General features: G+C 42.3%; 1 protein-coding gene across 1 annotated transcript in view; it reads left to right on the plus strand.

Moving 5' to 3' along the window:
* Window positions 1–15557, plus strand: part of tmx3b (thioredoxin related transmembrane protein 3b) — a 151437-nt gene that overhangs the window by 55224 nt on the left and 80656 nt on the right. Inside the window, exons 5-6 of the mRNA XM_078216712.1 lie at window positions 1178–1223; window positions 11682–11762. Of these exons, the coding sequence (XP_078072838.1) occupies window positions 1178–1223; window positions 11682–11762 (127 nt within the window). The remainder of the gene's footprint in view (window positions 1–1177; window positions 1224–11681; window positions 11763–15557) is intronic.

Below are 15557 nucleotides of genomic sequence, written 5' to 3' on the forward strand. Positions count from 1 at the left end.
CTACACTATACTAACTGAAACGCACTTGACAGTGCAATACAATTAGATTTGGATTTACAATCAATTTAATTTGAATGGCTACCAATGAGTTCTTAAACTCTATAATCTGAATGTTAGCTGACCTGTTTGCTTCTTGAGTAAATTACCAGTCTTAAGTCGAAGGGTATTTTAATTGTACAGTTCAAAAGACTATCAAGGCTGTTGGGTTTGCTCAGCTGACCTCAAAATCTGAGTTTACAAAGCTTAGAGAGAAAATGTGCCAATGTATACATACTGTGGATAAAATGTTTTTCTAGTTGTCAACTTGGCATTACCAGGAACATAGGGAAATTTGGCTATATGAAAACAGAAAATAAACAAGAGCTTGACTTCATTCACTACAGTGTTCCTTTCCCTTCATTTTCATTAGCAATATCACATTTCGTATTGGAAGCACTGATTCACAATTAGCTGACATCTACAACAAGCTGGTTGAAAAGCATAGCGATCATGCCCTTCATGGATGTTTGTGCAGATCAAAAACAACTCTCCAATCTAGTAACAGCTTAGTATACTGACTTGCACCGGGCACTCAGTATCATGATTTCTGATTGATGGCACTCAGGTTAAATTTGTGCGTGCCTCTTTCTTCAAGAGCACGTCACAGGATTTATTTCTGATTGCAAGGTTTTAGGAGCGATACACAGTGTGAGCACTACTGCCTCACAGCGCCAGGGACCCAGTTCCAATTCCGGCCTCGGGTGACTGTCTGTGTGGAGTTTGCATGTTCTCCCCATGTCTAAATGGGTTTCCTCCGGGTGCTCCGGTTTCCTCCCACAGTCCAAAGATGTGTGGGTTAGGTTGATTGGCCATGATAAATTGCTCCTTAGTGTCAGGGTGATTTAGAAAGGTAAATACGTGGGGTCATGGGGATAGGGCCTGAGTGGGATTGTTGTCAGTGCAGGCTTGATGGGCCAAATGGCCTCTTTCTGCACTGGAGGGATTCTATGAATCTGGCTATGGAAGTAATTAAGTGCTGTTATATAGTGGTTAACTATATTCGTTTTGCAAAAGTGTAAATGAATTATCCTTTTCAGATTAGCTGATAAAAATACTTTTGCATTATTTGAAGAAGCCATTTATAAGCCAGATATGCGATTTTGGAGATTTTGTAACCTTTCGTTTTTTTCTTCCATAGGTGTTGCCTCTGAGTTTGGAGTCCGAGGTTATCCAACTATCAAATTGTAAGTGAAGGATTATAGTATCTCCACTTGCTTTACATATAATAGAATTCTGTCAGTGGAATCACTTATAACATCATGCTTTCTTGAAGCACATCTGAAACCTCTTTGAATTGAAAGTTGACAGGGCTGCATGTACAGAAATAATTCTAACTGATAAGGAATGCACTTCATCAAATTTAATGCAGCTTCATTCATTAAAAAGTCATTCTTTTTGAAAATGGCATCATGTAGCCATTTATAAATCAAACTAATAACTGAGTGCAATAGATTGTGTTTGACTAGTATGAGCACAAATCCAGGAAAATACCAATATTCCCATTTTTACAACCCTTATAATGAAGGTTGGGCAGAATGTGGATAATTAACATTTGAACCAAAACTGTACATAAGTGCATGTCAAAAATGAGATTAGCAAGCTATTAAAGCTGGCACCAGTTACTTCCATATTGAGTTCAAATGGAAAACATGTAAAGAGAATGAGAAGAAGATATATAGAAAAGAATAATTGTGTTGGCAGAGAAATATAGAGAGAATGCTGAAGCTGGTGTGCCAATATCAATTAGAGGGAAGCAATGTGAAGGAATAGTCATTTGCCCGTGTCTTCTCAAATCTACCTGTCCATGATACAATTAACTATTGATAGTGTTAGGGTACTGGACCAGAATCTCAAGTTACATTCGGGCGCCAGACTAGACCCCAACAACGTTTCTCTTCTGGCATAAATGTAAGGATAAGATGTTTCACTCCAGGTGTAATTCCACTGACAAGTTAGGGATCTTTTATAGTAAAACAAACTTTATTTAATTACACAGTTTAAATATAACAAGTGAAGCAACTTTTAACAGTTGTGCAATATTTAAAAATGAAACAACTTTAATTTCTAACTTATCACTGTTTCAATTCCAAATAAGCAACATTTCCTGTTACAGATTTAAATGCCACTTTCAACCAGAAATATACCTACTGTAATGAGTGTAGATTATCTTGAAGCTTTCAGAGAGAAAATGAGTTTCAGAACAGCAGGAACCTCTTTCTTCAAACAATTCTCAGCTCAAACTAACTTCTTTCTGCAAAAGCTTTTTGCTTTCTGCTACCGACCCAGCTCTGTAAATACACCATACCATTGCATGACCTTGTTAATCACTCTAATCAGAAATCCCAGGGGAACTTAAGTAAACAAAAGTTCATTAACTCTACTTAATGACTTGCAAGGCTAAAATGAGTAATTATTCTTCTCTCCCAGTATCTGAGTTGCATTCCTTCTGGACATACCGACTATCTGTACAATAAAGCTGAGTTTTATGTTTATCTCACTTGTACTACTTTCATCACAGTGGGAATTCAGCCGTCAAGCTTTTTGCACTCTCCGTGATTAGTATTGCATTCAAACTATGTATATTGATGATGAGATGCATGTAAGAATTGCCAAAGCAAGAGCAGGCTTTAAACATCAGTCTGCGGAAGAAGAGTAAGTCTGCCTAACAAACTGGAAGTCTACAGAGCAGTGGTTCTACCCACTCTGCTTTACGCAAGCAAGATGTGGACCATGGGCGGCACGGTAGCACAGTGGTTAGCACTGCTGCTTCACAGCTCCAGGGTCCCGGGTTCGATTCCCGGCTCGGGTCACTGTCTGTGTGGAGTTTGCACATTCTCCTCGTGTCTGCGTGGGTTTACTCCGGGTGCTCCGGTTTCCTCCCACAGTCCAAAGATGTGCGGGTTAGGTTGATTGGCCAGGGTAAAAATTGCCCCTTAGAGTCCTGGGATGCGTAGGTTAGAGGGATTAGCGGGTAAATATGTGGGGGTAGGGCCTGGGTGGGATTGTGGTCGGTGCAGACTCGATGGGCCGAATGGCCTCCTTCTGCACTGTAGGGTTTCTATGATTCTATGATGTGCCAGCATTATGCGATGAAGTTCAACCACTTTCACTTGAGCTGCCTTTGGCAGATTCTAAAGATCAGATGGTAGACAAATACCTTACACTGAGGTGATCACCTGAGCTAACATGCCATATTGAGACAGTCGCAACTGAATTGGGCTGGTCATGTCGCCAAAATGCCAGAAACACGCTCACCAAAGCAAATCTTCTCTGGAGAGAAAACGAAAACAGAAAATGCTGGAAATTCTCAGCAGGTCTGACAGCATCTGTGGAGCGGGGAGATTGCTAACATTTCATGTCTCGATGACTCTTCATCAGAGTTAAAGAGAACTGGAAATAAGATGAGATTTATATTTTTGTGGGGAGGGGCGGTGTATGGAGCAGTAGGGGCTGGATTGAGGGCCAGCAAAAGGTGGGGGCTAGGAAGAAATTAACAAAGACGTCATGGACAAATGGAATGTAAATCACCCCCAAACCCTCACCCCCTTCCGATGCAATCACAGAAGGTGTAACACCTGGCCCTTTATCTCCTCCCTGCTCACCGTCCAAGAGCCTAAACACACTTTTCAGGTGAAGCACTGCTTCACATGCACCATGTTCAATCTAGTCTATTGCATTTGCTGCTCCCAATCTACAGTGGAGAAACTAAACAGAGACTGGGTGACCACAACACCATCGGACCGTCCACAGGTAGGCAAGACCCAGACCTTCCTGTCACTTGCTATTTCAACACACCATCCTGCTCTCATTTCCCATGCCGTCCTTGGCCTGCTGCAATATTCCAGTGAAACCCAATGCAAACTGGAGGAACAGCTCCTCATCTTCTGATTAAGCACATTGTAGCCTTCTGGACTTAACTTCAACAACTTCAGGCTGTGAGCTCTCTCCTCCACCTTTACTCTGTTTTTTTAATGGCATTGATTCATTTTTTAAAAAGGGGGATCCCTTTTAATTATCCCGCTTTCCATCTTTATTCCTTTAGCGCCATCTCCCCTCACCCCACCCTACCAGGGCCATCTGTTACTTATTCCATATTGTCCTTTGTCACACTGGTTACTCTTGTTCTGTCATTAATACATTCTGACTTCTTAATGGGCCACTATTAGCACCCCTCTTAGCTGTGACCATCACCATTTACACATTTACATTCCCTTAGTCTTTTTGTCCATGGTGTTTGTCATGTCAATCTCCCTAGCCTCCACCTATCATTGGCCCCCTATCCAGCCCCTACTGCTCCACACCCCATTTGCTTTTACCTTCTCTTAAAGAGCTTGAGTTTGGGCTGTGCTCTCAGGACGGTCAAAATGCTGCAAAGATACTGACGCTTCACTTAGGACATTTGATGTGGACTTTGAGTCCGGAGAGGCGGGGACCCAGGATTGCTGCATCTGGTACAAATAAATTTATCAAAGGTAGAGCAAACCTGCATCTCCCTCTTGCATTCCTAACTGTAAGGTTCAGCCTGAAACCATCTGGATGGAAAAAATGGACCCATATCTGTTTCATTCTAACAGCAATAAACTTACAAACGTACCCAGCTCCCTTTTAAGTTAAATCAGAACAATACTCGAACACTGTTCCTGTAACTTCCGAGTTGCACTTAACACTGTTTTAAGGTCTTTAAAATGGATCCTTCTGAAAAGTTGCTGCTTCTGTTATGACTGTTTCTGTAACTTGCTTGTGCAGTTTTGGTTCATCCAGTTCCCTTAAACTATATCGCTGAGGAGCTCCACACTGTGCAATTCTGCTATTCCTGTTGCTCCTAAACACATGTTTCATAAAACTACCAACAATCACATGTGTAACAATGTTTACTACAAGCCCTTACCCAAATTTGTGCCACCTTGCATAGTGCAACAAACTTATATCCTGAGTTCACAAATAGTCCATTAACCTACGGAGGTGTGTTTCAATGAGGAAGATCCTGGTTATCACACCATCAGGTTTTGCTTTAATGAAACAGTTCTTGGGATTCGTATTTCCATAGAATGTGGAGCACATTCCAACACAGTGGCACCATATAGCTCATTAGCCTACAGTTCTATAGCAGTTAAGACCATAAGACATAGGAGCGGAAGTAAGGCCATTCGGCCCATCGAGTCCACTCCACCATTCAATCATGGTTGATTTCAACTCCATTTACCCGCGCTCTCCCCATAGCCCTTAATTCCTCGAGAAATCAAGAATTTATCAATTTCTGTCTTGAAGACGCTCAACGTCTCGGCCTCCACAGCCCTCTGTGGCAATGAATTCCACAGACCCACCACTCTCTGGCTGAAGAAATTTCTCCTCATCTCTGTTCTAAAGTGACTCCCTTTTATTCTAAGGCTGTGCCCCCGCGTCCTAGTCTCCCCTGTTAATGGAAACAACTTCCCTACGTCCATCCTATCTAAGCCGTTCATTATCTTGTAAGTTTCTATCAGATCTCCCCTCAACCTCCTAAACTCCAATGAATATAATCCCACGATCCTCAGACGTTCATCGTATGTCAGGCCTACCATTCCTGGGATCATCCGTGTGAATCTCCGCTGGACCCGCTCCAGTGCCAGTATGTCCTTCCTGAGGTGTGGGGCCCAAAATTGCTCACAGTACTCCAAATGGGGCCTAACCAGTGCTTTATAAAGCCTCAGAAGTACATCCCTGCTTTTGTATTCCAAGCCTCTTGAGATAAATGACAACATTACATTTGCATTCTTAATTACGGACTCAACCTGCAAGTTTACCTTTGGAGAATCCTGGTTCATAGCAATCTGATGGTCAGACAAAATCTTTTAAATCTTGGGCACATTTCATTGTGTGGCTTAATTGCCTCTGCTATTATTAGCATCAGGGGCCTTTTTGGGTACATTTCCGTAGAATCTTGGAAGATAAAGTTTGGCCATTTTCTGAAAATGATCTCTTTGTTGTCTGCTTTTAAGTTGAATGCATTCTTGTTGAAAGACAGGCTACAAAATACAAAGGAAGAAAATCCTGAACCTGCAACTTGTTCAAAACTCAATTGTTTTCGGTACACTGTCCTACTTGCAGCAGAAGCTTCCAGACACACATTGGCTTTAGCAGTCACTTACCTACCCACCAGAACCCTACCAAATACCCCGGATAATCAACATGGTCATCTTCACCTAGAAAGATGAACAGGAAAATAAATGAGGAACGCTACCACAGTGGTTGGTGGGACAAGCTGAGGACAATGCAGTATAATTTCTGCACTTTTTATATTCTCTTGAGATAAAAGCTGAAATTCCATTGGCCTTTGTGATTGCTTTTAGAATCTGTGTAACAGCTTATATTTATTTTGTGTACCTGGACACCCGAGCCATTTTGCTACTCCCACACCTCCTTGGGTCTGGCCGTTGAGAAAATATTCTGTTTGGCCCATCTCTGATCTGAAGTAAATGACCTCACACTTCCTTGTATTGAACTCCATCTGCCAACATTTTGTCTACTCACTTAATTTGTCTATGATATTTCTGCAACTTCCTGTTCCCACAAAGTTGGTGTCATTCGCAATACTCTATTTCTTAATTTACCAAATATTGTCAAAATCTAAAACCTCAGTATAGATTCTAGGGAAAACCACTTTTCATGTCCCACCAATCTGAGAACGAGCTCTTTATCACAACACTTTCGTCTTGCAACCAGTTACCAGGTTACAAAGTTACCTCTAATTATGTATACGATTTTGAACATTTTTCTTGAACCTTATCAAATTTCTACTCCATCTATTTGCATTCCTATAGTCACTAAGAAATGAAACAAAGTAAGTCGGATCTAACTTACTCTTCAAGTATTTTTGACCAACTTGTACTTGTGTAAGTGCTCATAATTTCCAACAACTGATGTTAAATTGGCAGGCCTGTAGTTACCTGGTCTCTCCCTCCCTCCCTCCCTCCCGTTGTGAACAATGGAGTGATATTTGTAATTTTTCAATCCATAAGCACATTTCTTGAACCTGGACCGCTTTCTGAAATTTTGATGCACGCACCTGCAATTTCCTCACCAATCTCTTTTGATATCCTGAGTTGGAGGTTTGCCAATTTTGTATTCCGTTATTTTTTTACTTGTACTGCATCCACCAAGTTCGTTCCTTTGATTTCATCGGCACAATGGCACAGTGGTTAGCACTGCTGCCTCACAGCGACAAGGACCCGGGTTCAATTCCCAGCTTGGGTCACTGCCTGTGCGGAGTTTGCACATTCTCTCTGTGTCTGCGTGGGTTTCCTCCGGGTGCTCCGGTTTCCTCCCACAGTCCAAAGATGTGCGGGTTAGGTGGATTGGCCATGCTAAATTGCCCCTTAGTGTCAGGGGGACTAGCTAGGGTAAATGCATGGGGTTATGGGGATAGGGCCTGAGTGGGATTGTGGTCAGTGCAGACTCGATGGGCCGAATGGCCTCCTTCTGCACTGTAGGATTCTATGAATTCTATGAATTCCATGTTGGTACTTGTTTTCATGTTTGGGCGGCACGGTCGCACAGTGGTTAGCACTGCTGCTTCACAGCTCCAGAGACCTGGGTTCGATTCCCGGCTTGGGTCACTGTCTGTGTGGAGTTTGCACATTCTCCTCGTGTCTGCGTGGGTTTCCTCCGGGAGCTCCGGTTTCCTCCCACAGTCCAAAGATGTGTGGGTTAGGTTGATTGGCCATGCTAAAATTGCCCCTTAGTGTCCTGGGATGTGTAGATTAGAGGGATTAGCGGGTTAAATATGTAGGAATATGGGGGTAGGGCCTGGGTGGGATTGTGGTCGGTGCAGACTCGATGGGCTGAATGGCCTCTTTTTGTACTGTAGGGTTTCTATGATTTCTATGATTACTTCTCTTTCCATTGTGAAAATGCATACAGAATATTCATTTTGAAAAGTCTGCGATTGAAGCAAAGAAGGTGCCGACATTTAATAAGTGGTTGATAATATTAGCTGGGAAGAACGGAGCAGGGCAGTCATGTAAGATCAAGACTACTGTTCATTTGGAAGATAAATATGAGCTCAGATCGGTTGGGACACTGGTCTGTTTCTGTATTCATTTCCCAACAAGAAGATGTCTATCTGCCTCTTCCTGGATCTTCAGTAGCATCACCATCAGTGTCTTCCAAATCTGTGCCCCCCTTCAGCATCTTACTCTAAAGATAGTTAGTCTCACAGGAAGGGGAGAAAAGATCCACTTTGCAATCACAAGCACTCGTTTCTAAGAATAGATTTTGTATATAATTAAATTCTCTGAAGTGTAGGAATTCTTTTGTAGACAAATTTAATGATCTAATTATAAATTTATGAACAAAAACTTTGAATATTGTTCCTTCTCTCTGTAGATATCTCCATGAACCATACAAATTTCAGTCTTTCAGATTGGTTATATTAGTGATAATACTGTAACTACTGTATGATGCAACTTTGGATTTAATACTTCATTTTAAAACTTGCTCCTTGTGGATCTTAAACAGTTATTGTGTGGGATTGTTTTTATTTACCTGCCAAAATATCATGTATGCGCACACAAAACCAATGCAGTGTATCTGAATTGGCAGCGGATAGATGTGATATATATGGCATATCTATCCACTGCCAATTCTAGCAGAATTTCAATCAAAAGATTGCTTCATCTTTCTTCAGGAGGAACATCAAAGATACGGAGATGGTACAGCAGGCGTTCACCTAAGAGGATATCAGCCATTTTAGCAATAGGGGAGAGTAGAAAAACTGGAGTTTTTTTTTCATTAATATAGCAAGTTAAGAGCAGACCAAGCAGAAGTGTCAAGTTTAGCTACGGTTAATAGAGAAAATCTGTTTCCACTGGTTGGTGAGTGACTAGCCAGAATGTATGATGTAAAGCCATCACCGCAAAAACAGGCGTGAAGTACCTTTTGAGCACTCCCCCACACACAATTACTGAAGGGCAGGAAGGCCAATCTTGGCATTTAATTCAATAGGCGAGATGGTGGCATGCCTGATCCCCACTGCCCTCTCATCTCTGAGATGAGAGGGCAGTGGGGATCAGGCATGCCACCATCTCGCCTATTAAATGCCCTTTCTGCAAGGGCAAGCACAGAAGATTCCACCCATTAGGTTAGATGACTTAAAGTTTGGTCAAAGAGATATGTTTTAAGAAGTCTCTTAAGGGAGGAAAACAGAGAGGTGTAAGGAGGGAATTCCGGAGTCGAGGACAGAGACAGCTGAAAGTATGTCGACTAATGGTCGGGGGATTAAAATTGCAGATGCTGAAGTGTCCGGAATTAGATGATTACAGATGTTTTGGGGAGCTGTGTGGGTACAGGAGATTAACGATGCAGAGTTGCAAGGCTGTCGAGGTATTTGAATGCAAAGATGAGAATCTTAAAATCAAGTAATTGCTTGAGCAGGAACCATCGTAAGTCAGCGAGTATAAGATAATAAATGAATGGGGACTTGGTGCGAATTAAAACACACAAGTGTGTGTATTTGATGAACTCAAGTTTACAAAGGGTAGAACTTGGGAGACCAGCTAGAAGTGCATTCAGTAAGTCTTGAGGTAACAAGGGCATGAATGAGGCTTTCAGCAGCAGATGAACTGAGACAAGGGTGAAGTTAGAAGGTTGTCATGGAGGTGAAAATAGGAAGTCTTTGGGAGGTCTTAACAGTGGCAAGAGTTTGTGGTCAGAAGCTCAGCTTGGGGTTATATATGACACCAAGATTGTGAGCAGACTGGTTTAGTCTTAGACTGTTGCCAGGGCGAAGGATGGAGCTAGTAGCTCGGGAGCATGATTTGGAGTAGTAATTAAAGATGAGACTTAAGTCTTCCCAGTATTTAATTGGAGGAAATTTCTGCCCACCCAGTACTGGATAACTGTTAGCACTCTGGTAATTTAGCAACAGTGAAGTTGTTGGGAGAGTGATGGAAAGATAGAGCTAGGTGTTGTCAGCATATTAGTGAAAACCAACACACTGTTTTTGGATGTTACTAAATGCAGCATGCAGATGAGATACAGGAGGAGCCAAGGATAAATTCCTGGGGCCACTGGAGGTAGCTGTTCATGAGTGGGAAAAGAAGCCATTGCGCCTGGCTAAGCTTAGATAGATAAGAATGGAACCAGCCACATGACGGTGGAAAAGTGTTGGGATGGTCATCCGTGTTAAAGGCAGCAGACAGTTCGAGAAGGATGAGGAGGGAAATTTTACCTTTATCTCCAATATGTTGCAATGCTTTTAGGGGAATACATAAATTACTATTTTTGTGACTGTGTGTAACAAACTTTGGTTCAGTCACAAGAATATAAATCATTCTATCGATCACAATTGATGCTATAGGTACAAGAGTTTTAACAAAATAAAGGAAAAGGAAGGACTTGCATTTATATGGAACTTGTCATAACCAAAAGTGTTTGGAAGTACTTTTGAGACTAGCAAGTACTTTGAAATATAGGGCTGAATTTTGTGGAGGCCATTGAGGTGCGCACAATGGCAGGGGTAGCTAAGAGAATTGGGCAATGATTCCCAGCATTGGGAAAACTGGCCCTAGTTTAATAAAGGGTGGGAAGGGCCCAAATCTGGAATCTTGTCCACTGGCAGTGGGTTAACAATTAGGCTCATTAATGAGCCATTTAAAGGCAGTTATCCCTGAGCCCACTGGGATTTAATGCTGGCTCAGAGATTTAACAGGACTTGGATGGAGATGTTGTACGTCCCCAAAAGCTGCTTAGCAAGCACTATTGGATTTGCATATGGCTTCATTGGCAGTGAGGGCTCCCATGTTGACGGGCACATGGTGCCCAATGGTACGACCTGGCGCTGGAAAGTTGGATGGGGAAGGGGGGAGAGAGCTGGGTAGTTGAAAGATTGCCCCCTGCCTTTGCATTTGACCCTCTTCTCCACTCACCTGTCTTTGGGGATCCAGCAATGATCCCTGGTGAAGGGCTCAGAATACCACTGTCAGCTTGGAGTGCTGAAACTGCCAGTGGAGAGCTGCCGGCTTCTGACTGGCAGCTGTTAAGTGTGAGATTTTCACCCTACTGGGGCCTTGATCAAATGGGCTGCTTGACGGCAGCCACTTACTTGCCTAACTTTAAATAGTCATGTTGAGTTTCCCAGACAGAAGTGATGCAGGACTTAGGCCAGTTTTCCAACTGGTGGGGGTGGGTGGTTCCTATCATGGGACCACTCTTTCAGGTGGTCCCTGTCATGGGAACTAATTTCCGTCCATAGTCACTATTATAATCTGGGGGAAGCAGCGGACAATTTTTGCGGAGCAGAGTCTCGCAAACAGTAGTGACAACAATGTGCTTTAACAACAAATAACTAGGTTGCCTTTCACATTCAAAACCTCCAAGCGAATACAGCACTCTGATTGCATTATTAAAGTTGAAAATGGAGAAAATTTATGTTGTAATTTATCATGCATCTTAACAGTAATACAGATCAGATGGCTATATCTGTTCAAAAATAATAATGAACTCTCATATATGCAATTGGTGATCCCTGCATCTATGCGTTTATTTAAGTTCCATTTGTGTTCTCCATTGAAGTTCACTAACCATGTTTAAACCATTATTTTGTCCTACAGATGAGTGATGAACTGCAATATTTAAGTTGTTCAAGATTTTTTCTTTTAACTTAGGTTAAAGGGAGACCTTGCGTACAATTACAGAGGGCCTCGTACCAAAGAGGATATAATTGAGTTTGCTGGCAGAGTGTCAGGGTAGGTGAAATCTCATTTCCTTTGAAATTTTAAGTTATAAGAAACTTGTATGTTATTGTGCATTGTGGTGCTGTTTAATTCAGTATTGATTAGATATTCTTTGCAATTTTTGTTCTGTTTCCTATAAGCTTCAGACAGCATATTGAACTGAGAGAGTCTCTTCCCTCAGAATGTCAGATAATTTTTTCAAATTGAATCACAAATTGGATTTTTAATCTATGCTACCTGTTTCCATTGCGTAGAAAACCTATGAGACTAATTTAAATTTTCTTTTAAATCAAGCAAGTTGGATTTTGAGAGCAAAACAAGCCTCTTGAGAGAATCAGATAGAAAGTTGGGGCCGGAGGATGAGGAAGCCTCTTGCCGCAACACAGTATTGAGGGGAGATTTAATGAGGAAGCAAGTAATAGTAGAATGTAGTGGAAATGAAGGGTGTACACAGTTCAAGAGATGGGAGAGTCAGGTGGAAGCAGGGTGGGTGAATTGTGCATGGTAAGGTGTCCACACAGAGCTGCGGGCTATATTTCTCCTGCAACACTCATTGGAAAATATGACTACTTTTCCCATCACTGCTTTTTGCCATGAAGAAAGAAATGATAAAAGGCAAAGAAAACAACAGAAATGGATAAGGGAAGGAGAATAAGATGCCATATTCTTAATTTTAGCATGTAGACTATCATGGGAGACTGACCAGTAATATTTATAAAAAGGACTGGTGTTCCAAAATGTATAGTCAATAGATTGATGTTTTAACCAATGAAACCAATAACCTCTTAACAATCTATGGTAATTAAATTTCTTTTTTTTTTTCTCTTTTCTCTCTCTTTTACCCCTTGCACTGGATTTGTGCCAATTCTAAATCAAAGGATTTGTTTTAAGCTTCGCCTACGGGCATTCTGTTATTGGCTGGTAGGAAATGAAAAGGAATTCCTGAGTTAACAAAATTGTGCTCCAATTCTTTGGTGCTTCAGCTTTCCTTCTACTATAATGCTGCGAGTGCAACAGAGGAGAACGGGAAAGAGGCTGAATTCTAGATCCAGATCTCGGTCTTGTATCAGAGATCCCTTTGGTCTTTGGGAAGAGCAATTTCAGACGCTAGTACAGAAAGACGAAATGTGCGCCTGCCATTCTATAGTGGTTGTAGGTGTCCAGGACCAGGGTGGCATTTTGTTCTATTTGAACTGTTTCGTTTTCCTGTGTTCCTTTGTCAACTACTTGGCCCAAAACAATTCCTGTTATTTTATCCCTGTGCCTTTGTATTTTTGCGTGGAAATGTATTCTCTGCAGCATGTTATACCACCTGCACAATAGTTTCTATACTTCAGAAGCCATAAAGCAGAGATGACCAAAACATCACAATTGATGCTATAGGTACAAGAGTTTTAACAAAATAAAGGAAAAGGAAGGACTTGCATTTATATGGAACTTGTCATAACCAAAAGTGTTTGGAAGTACTTTTGAGACTAGCAAGTACTTTGAAATATAGAGCTGAATTTAGTGGAGGCCATTGAGGTGCGCACAATGGCAGGGGTAGCTAAGAGAATTGGGCAGGAGTACCCACTTCTGATTCCCAGCATTGGGAAAACTGGCCCTAGTTTGGTAAAGGAAGGGAAGGGCCCAAATCTGGAATCTTGTCCACTGGCAGCGGATTAACTATTCGGCTCATGAATGAGCCATTTAAAGGCAGTTATCCCTGAGCCCACTGAGATTTAATGCTGGATCAGAGATTTAACAGGACTTGGATGGAAATCTTGTATGTCCCCAAAAGCTGTAGCAAACACTATTGGATTTGCATATGGCCTCATTGGCAGTGAGGGCTCCCTTGTTGACAGGCACATGGTGACCTGGCATAGAGCTGCACAATAGTTTGTATACTTCAGAAGCCATAAAGCCGAGATAACCAAAACACCAATTACGGGCAACAGGTCGATCGGGACCTCGTTTCCCATCGACCGTGTAGTCCTCTGCACACTGCGCATGTGCGGAATCGGCACTTTTTGCATCCACTTTCTCCGTGAGAAGGGTAGGATAAACTTGATATGACGACACAATAGAAACTAAATTAGATACTTACTGTTTTGCCCAGGTTGATGAAATAAACCTCCCCCTGTTGACTGTAAGAGTCTTGTGTAACACAAGTAGTCTTTACTGCATTAGAACATAAGAAATAGGAGCAGGAGTAGGCCATCTAGCCCCTCAAGCCTGCCCCGCCATTCAATAAGATCATGGCTGATCTGAAGTGGATCAGTTCCACTTACCCGCCTGATCCCAATAACCCCTAATTCCCTTACCGATCAGGAATCCATCTATCCGTGATTTAAACATATTCAACGAGGTAGCCCCCACCACTTCAGTGGGCAGAGAATTCCAGAGATTCACCACCCTCTGAGAGAAGAAGTTCCTCCTCAACTCTGTCCTAAACTGACCCCCCTTTATTTTGAGGCTGTGCCCCCTGGTTCTAGCTTCCTTTCTAAGTGGAAAGAATCTCTCCACCTCTACCCTATCCAGCCTCTTCATTATCTTATAGGTCTCTATAAGATCACCCCTCAGCCTTCTAAATTCCAACGAATACAAACCCAATCTGCTCAGTCTCTCTTCATAATCAACACCCCTCATCTCTGGTATCAACCTGGTGAACCTTCTCTGCACTCCCTCCAAGGCCAATATATCCTTCCGCAAATAAGGGGACCAATGCTGCACACAGTATTCCAGATGCAGCAAGACATCTCTGCTTTTATATTCTATCCCCCTTGCGATATAGGCCAACATCCCATTTGCCTTCTTGATCACCTGTTGCACCTGCAGACTGGGTTTTTGCGTCTCATGCACAAGGACCCCCAGGTCCCTTTGCACAGTAGCATGTTGTAATTTTTTTCCATTTAGATCATCCAATTTGCTATTATTTCCTCCAAAGTGAATAACCTCGCATTTGTCAACGTTATACTCCATCTGCCAGATCCTCGCCCACTCACTCAGCCTGTCCAAATCTCTCTGCAGACCTTCTACGCCCTCCACTCGATTCACTTTTCCACTTATCTTTGTGTCGTCTGCAAACTTTGTTACCCTACACTCAGTGCCCTCCTCCAGATCGTCTATATAAATGGTAAATAGTTGAGGCCCCAGTACCGATCCCTGCGGCACGCCACTAATTACCATCTGCCAACCAGAAAAGCACCCATTTATTCCGACTCTCTGCTTCCCGTCGGATAGCCAATCCCCAATCCACGCTAACACCCTACCCCCAACTCCGTGTGACCCAATCTTCTTCAGCAACCTTTTGTGAGGCACCTTATCAAACGCCTTTTGGAAATCCAAAAACACCGCATCCACCGGTTCCCCTCCGTCAACCGCACTAGTCACATCTTCATAAAAATCCAACAAGTTCGTCAAGCACGACTTTCCCCTCATGAATCCATGAGGGGATTATTTTAAGATTTTATCCTTGGATCTTAACCCAATCCCTAATGGCTCGGGATGTACAGAACAAAACTGTCCTCACGTACTTGCATTCATGTTAAAAATTAAAGACATCCTGGACTTACAAAATAAGGGAATATTACACAACATTAAACCAATTAATTAAACTAGGTTAAAATTCTGGAACAGTTGACCACAAAAGTACCAGATTGTTGTAAAAACCCACCTGCTTTATTAATGCCCCTTACAGGTATACAAGCCTGCCATCTGCTGGATTATACTGTTGCGAACACTTGTCTGATCAATGAAGCATGCATGCCCAGAATTAGATTGTCATCTCATCATGCCCACTTTAAGGTTTATACAGAAAGCAGGTGG

Source organism: Mustelus asterias, chromosome 7, assembly GCF_964213995.1.
Source record: "Mustelus asterias chromosome 7, sMusAst1.hap1.1, whole genome shotgun sequence".
NCBI classification, from domain to species: Eukaryota; Metazoa; Chordata; class Chondrichthyes; order Carcharhiniformes; family Triakidae; genus Mustelus; species Mustelus asterias.